The sequence below is a fragment of the Daphnia pulex genome, chromosome 11 (genome assembly GCF_021134715.1).
Source record: "Daphnia pulex isolate KAP4 chromosome 11, ASM2113471v1".
In the NCBI taxonomy this organism is placed as follows: Eukaryota; Metazoa; Arthropoda; class Branchiopoda; order Diplostraca; family Daphniidae; genus Daphnia; species Daphnia pulex.
Genome location: NC_060027.1, coordinates 2,520,816 through 2,526,361, shown reverse-complemented (window position 1 = coordinate 2,526,361; position 5,546 = coordinate 2,520,816). Strand labels below are relative to the sequence as shown.

General features: G+C 46.3%; 1 protein-coding gene across 1 annotated transcript; it reads left to right on the top strand.

The window, feature by feature from the left end:
• Positions 1-47: 47 nt before the first annotated feature.
• Positions 48-5,363, top strand: LOC124207997 (E3 ubiquitin-protein ligase SMURF1-like). Its single transcript, XM_046605670.1, has 12 exons — positions 48-352; positions 656-803; positions 874-1,007; positions 1,081-1,314; positions 1,382-2,015; positions 2,078-2,369; positions 2,447-2,665; positions 2,819-2,997; positions 3,076-3,213; positions 3,612-3,795; positions 3,915-4,053; positions 4,131-5,363. Exons 1-12 carry the CDS (start codon positions 298-300, stop codon positions 4,313-4,315), a joined length of 2,541 nt encoding a protein of 846 aa, XP_046461626.1. The 5' UTR covers positions 48-297; the 3' UTR covers positions 4,316-5,363.
• Positions 5,364-5,546: the final 183 nt, after the last annotated feature.

Here is a 5,546-nt window from a genome sequence, read left to right as displayed (position 1 = left end):
TGTTTTGATTTTATTGCGTTTCGCCTCTGCTTATTATTTACAGTAGCTGCCTGGTGGTTCCGCTAGAGGGCCAGTTTTCCATTGCTCGCTGACATGGCTGCCTAAAAAGTGTACCGAGTCCCGTTTTGGACTGCAAAACAAATTGATTTTGACAAAGGATTTCTGTTCTTGTTATATATTTAGACTTACTTAAATGCATGGTTTAAGCCGCACGTGACTTTTTATTATTCTCGATGTCTGAAGTGTAATCTCAGTTCTGTGTTACGATTGGGAGGAGAGTTTGCCTGTTCGCCAGCAATGTCCCACACAGGGATCAATAGGAGAAATGGGGCCATTAAGATTCGACTCACAAGTAAGTGTTTTTTATTTTCTCTTTTGTTTTGATGTTGGGCCAATTTTTCAATCGTGTGCCACAAACGGAATTTTCATTGATTCCTCCTCGGTGAAGCAACATTCCTGGGCTGGTTTTCTCTCATTCCAGGCTTTATTTTATCTGATACCCTGTTTCCTGTCTTTGTAGAAAGGGTAAACTTCCTCTTGCCCCCAGGGGTGGGTTGAGATGGAGGGGAGAGGATTAGTAATGAAATAACAAGTCTTGATGGTATGACCGTGTCTTATTGATGTTTATCTCTTTCTGTCTCTCTCAAACCACCAGTACTGTGCGCCAAGAATCTCGCAAAGAAGGATCTGTTCCGTTTGCCTGACCCATTTGCCAAAGTCAGTGTTGAGGGATCGGGCCAATGTCACAGCACAGACACCTGCAAGTCTTCGTTGGACCCAAAGTGGAACCAGCACTTTGACCTGTAAGTCATCATCACCACCAGACAATTCAACTCTTCAACGCCTGACTGTTTTTTCTCTCTTTTCCCACAGGTACATTGGCAAGTCAGATGCGATAACCATCAGTGTTTGGAACCACAAGAAGATTCACAAGAAGGAAGGTGGCGGATTCCTTGGTTGTGTTCGAATCATGTCCAATGCCATTCAACGCCTGAAAGACACAGGATGTAATGCCAAATAATTCTGTCTTGTGAATGTCCACCTCTAAATTCTTCGTCTCTTTGTTTGTTTGTTTTTCAGATCAACGTCTTGACTTGACGCGCGCGAACGCCAACGACACCGATCAAGTGAAGGGACAAATAGTTATTTCCTTGCTGTCTAGAGAACAGCACAATTCGTCAAGCTGTCACGAGAACAGTGCAACTCCCGTCGTCCAAACCGTTGTGGACGCTCTGGGAAATGTTGCCAGCCCTGCGTCACCTGCAGGCATTCAAGAAGCTGCCACGGCTTCAGTCACCTCTCCCCTTCCGCAGGGTAAATTAAACAACAACAACTTGATGACTTTGAAAATTTTATTGACAAATGTCTTCATAATGGGCAGGTTGGGAGGAAAGGAGGACATCCAGTGGCCGTAGGTATTACGTGAATCCGGAATCGAGAAGTAGTCAATGGACCAGGCCCATCGTGGAGAGTAGCAGCGGGGCTCAGGCCAGCAGCAGCGGCGGCAGCTCAGTTTCGGCCAGCAATGGTCGAGAAAGCAGACGCAGTCACAGTAGCAGAGAACGTGATAAGCGACATCCAGCGGTTCCGGTTCAACAAAGTCACAGTCTGGATGCGGTGTCGTCGTCCAACTCTTCCGGATCGTCTTTCAGAAGACGATCTGTCCGCCATCGGCAACCGCAACAACAACAACAACAGCCATCAACCCAGCAGCAGCAACAGCAACAGCAGTCGAGACGGCCCTTGGCCAACGATTTGCCGGATGGCTACGAAATGCGTAAAACCGGCCAGGGTCAGGTTTACTTTTATCACGTGACGACCGGCATCAGTACGTGGTACGATCCGCGAATCCCACGAGACCTCCGCGATCTTCCCATGCCCGGCGCTCTGCCCCCTGGCTGGGAAATGCGTCACACTCCTTCGGGCAGGATTTATTTCGTGGACCACAATAACCGGACGACGCAATTCACCGACCCTCGTCTCTCTACGGGACTGGCCTTGCAAAATCTCCTCAAGTAAATTATTTCAAATAATAAAATTGACGTCCTTTTTTTTTAATCACGTGAATTTTTTCCAGTCTCCACCGGTCAGACCATCGTGCAGCCCCGTCGCAACCTCAACCGACCCTGCCACCACCCAACGCCGTCGCCACGTCGGAGAATGGGGCCTGCGCGGCGCCTGTGGCCAATTCGACGTCCGCCCCACCCCCGATGGCCACTCCCCTGCCGGACGAGAAACAGGAAGAGGCTCTGCCGCGTTACAAGCGCGACCTGGTCGCCAAAATTAAAATCCTGCGGACGGAATTGCAGACGATGCAACCGCAATCCGGACACTGCCGGCTGGAAGTCTCTCGGACTGAAATTTTCGAGGTTTTGCCAACTTTTGATTTTGATTGAATTGAATTGAATTGAAAACTAACGGGAATAATTGATTGATTGTCATTCAGGAGTCGTATCGGAGCATCATGAAGTTGCGCCCGAAGGATCTCCGCAAAAGATTGATGGTGAAATTCCGCGGCGAGGAAGGGCTGGATTACGGCGGCGTTGCCCGCGAGTGGCTTCACCTCCTCTCGCAGCAGATGCTCAACCCGTACTACGGTCTTTTCTGTTACTCACGCGAAGATAACTACACGTTGCACGTCAACCCCGACAGCAGCGTCAATCCGGTAATGGATGGCCATTGTTTATTTTTCTTTCGTTTGTTTGTTTGTTTGTTTGACAAATAAGTGATTACTCATGCGCTGCCGGAATGGAAAATGAGATGATTCATGGTTATTTTTCTTTATTTTTCTTTTTGGCGGGGTGGGGGAATTGCACAGGAGCACTTGTCCTACTTCCACTTTGTCGGCCGGATCATGGGCTTGGCCGTCTTCCACGGCCACCATTTGGACGGTGGCTTCACCTTACCTTTTTACAAAATGCTCCTCAACAAAGCCATCGTTCTCGATGACATCACTCACGTCGATCCCGAGCTCCACCGCTCCTTGACTTGGATGCTGTACGTGATTTCTTTCTTTCAAAAAATTAATTCCGTTTCATTGACTGAAATCTTTTTCTTTTCTCTTTTGATCCGCAGTGAAAGTGACATAACCGGAGTGATCGACACGACTTTCTCGGTCGAGCACAATGCTTACGGCGCCATTCAAGTCCACGACCTCAAGCCCGACGGCCGTGATTTGATCGTCTCCGAGGAGAACAAACGGGAATACGTGCGGTATGGCCTCACAACTCTTTTTTTCTTTTCCACACTCATTAAAAATGACAACTAGCAAACATTATGGGGCGTATCAGTTCCCAGCTTTCTTCTTTCTTGTTGTTCTCCCCCCCCCCTTCCTTCTTGATTATCATGATGTGGGCGCGGCCGACCTAACGGACAAGACTACTGTCCCGCGGTCAAGACCGTATTTGGCTCTTTTTTTTATTTTCACGTTTTTTGTTGTTTCTTTTTCGAAACTTAGCGGGGTGTGGTCTGGATGACTTTCCAGGTCCCGTCACGTTTCGCAGCTGACGTTATCGAGACTTTTGATTATTTGGGTTTCCAGCTGATGCCAGCCAATTGATTGTGTTCCTGTTTTTTTATATTATTATTATTATTGGGTACTCGCCCGTCAGGTTGTACGTGTCCTACCGATTTATGAGGGGAATCGAACAGCAGTTTCTCTCGCTCCAGAAGGGCTTTCACGAGCTGATTCCGGCCAACCTGCTCCGACCGTTCGACGAGCGGGAACTAGAGCTTCTCATTGGTGGCATTTGCAAGATAGACACGGCCGATTGGCAGGCCAATACTCGACTCAAGGTGAGCAACAACTTCTTGGTGCCCATCCGTCCCATTTTCAATGGATGTCCTGTCCTGTCATCTTCCGTTTTTGGAATTGATAACCTTGGAATTTAATTTGGTCTCTCTCTCCCTTACAGCACTGCACAGCCGAAACGCCCGTCGTCCAGTGGTTCTGGCAGATTGTCGAGTCTTACAGCGAGGAACTGAGGGCCAGATTGTTGCAGTTTGTGACGGGATCATCGCGAGTGCCTCTGCAAGGATTCAAAGCCCTTCAAGGTCCGCCTTTTCTTCTTCTTCTTCTATTTCTTTCCGGATTTTGATTTTTTTTTTTTAATTCCCTTTTTTCTCTGCAGGTTCGACTGGGGCGTCCGGCCCGCGCCTCTTCACCATCCACCTGATCGACGCTCCTTGTGAAAATCTACCCAAGGCGCACACATGCTTCAACCGGCTCGACCTACCGCCCTACCCGTCCTACGAGAAGATGCATGAGAAGCTGACGCAGGCCGTCGAAGAGACGTGCGGCTTTGCCGTCGAGTGATTTATATTTTCTCTTTATTCTTCTTCCCCCTCAAAAAATCTTTTTTTTCTTTCGAGTCGGCTTTAAATATGAAGAAGAAGAAATATCGTTTGTTTATTCCTCCCTTTTTACTCCCACCTTTTTTTCCGTGTTGTTTGGAAAAATCCCTTCCATCCACAAGAATGAAAAAAGTTAACACAACAACAACAAAAAAAAAACACATTTAAATCGGTGATGGGTCCTCTAGCTCAACGCCTTACCCCCCTCCCCCTCTTTACAGCTGGTCACAGCCTGTGTAAATACGTCAGTGTGTAGTCTATTCTTCCCTTTTCTGTACCCCTACACCATCGTAAAAAAAAGAACAAAAATGTTTTTTTCTTACTTTTTTTTTGTCCATGGGCCCATTTTTTCGTGTCACGCTGAAATTCTCTTACTCGTTGAACTGGACACTATTGTGACCCGGTTTACCCTTTTCCACACACACACACACACACACACCTATTGCGTGTAAAATGTATTGTACTCTCTCTCTATTGTATGTGTGTATTTCTCTCTTTATAACCCCCCCATTGATAAAACACAAATTTTTACCCGCCGCTTATTTTTTCGTACGTCCATCATCGTTCCGCCTCTCTCTCTCTCTCGGTTCTCCTGTGAAAACAAAAAAAAAACAGCTTTTGGTGGCTTGTGTGTGTGTGCGCTCGCCCACAATTCATTTTTTTTTCCTTTAAGACATAATTATTAAATGTTATTTACCCCCCTCCATCGTCTTCATCATTTTTAAAAAACGTCCCTCCCAAAAAAGCAAACAATCATCGCGCCAACATAAAAAGAAGAAAATCTTTGGTTTTCTTTTGATGTTTCACACCCCTTTTGAATACGGACACATTACATATTATGTCATCCCGCACAGACACGAAAAGCATCCGACACATCCCGCAGCATTACACAACAACATAACAAAAAAAGACGAAAAACAAAAAAAACAAAAATAAGAGAGAAGATAAAAGAGCCATTTCAATATACATATTTTATGCGACGTCTTCGTCGTCGTCGTGTGATGATATCATTTTTGTTTTGTGTTTTATTTTTTTTTAATTTTTTTTTTTTTTTTAGGGGTTGATGGTGGAACGACCGAGGGGACGGTCGGATTACCCACATGCGTGAAATCAAGTTCAGTCGTTAACAAACCCCCCCCACCAAAAGAAGAAGTCGGAAGACAAACTAACGTGTGTGGTTATGGTCTAGCCAG

Bases quoted from the DNA above. Each gene is read 5' to 3' on its own strand.
- LOC124207997 (XM_046605670.1), top strand. From the start codon at position 298: ATGTCCCACACAGGGATCAATAGGAGAAATGGGGCCATTAAGATTCGA. The intron at 2,016-2,077 runs GTAAATTATTTC...AATTTTTTCCAG, and splicing joins GCCTTGCAAAATCTCCTCAA to TCTCCACCGGTCAGACCATC. The intron at 2,666-2,818 runs GTAATGGATGGC...GGAATTGCACAG, and splicing joins CCGACAGCAGCGTCAATCCG to GAGCACTTGTCCTACTTCCA.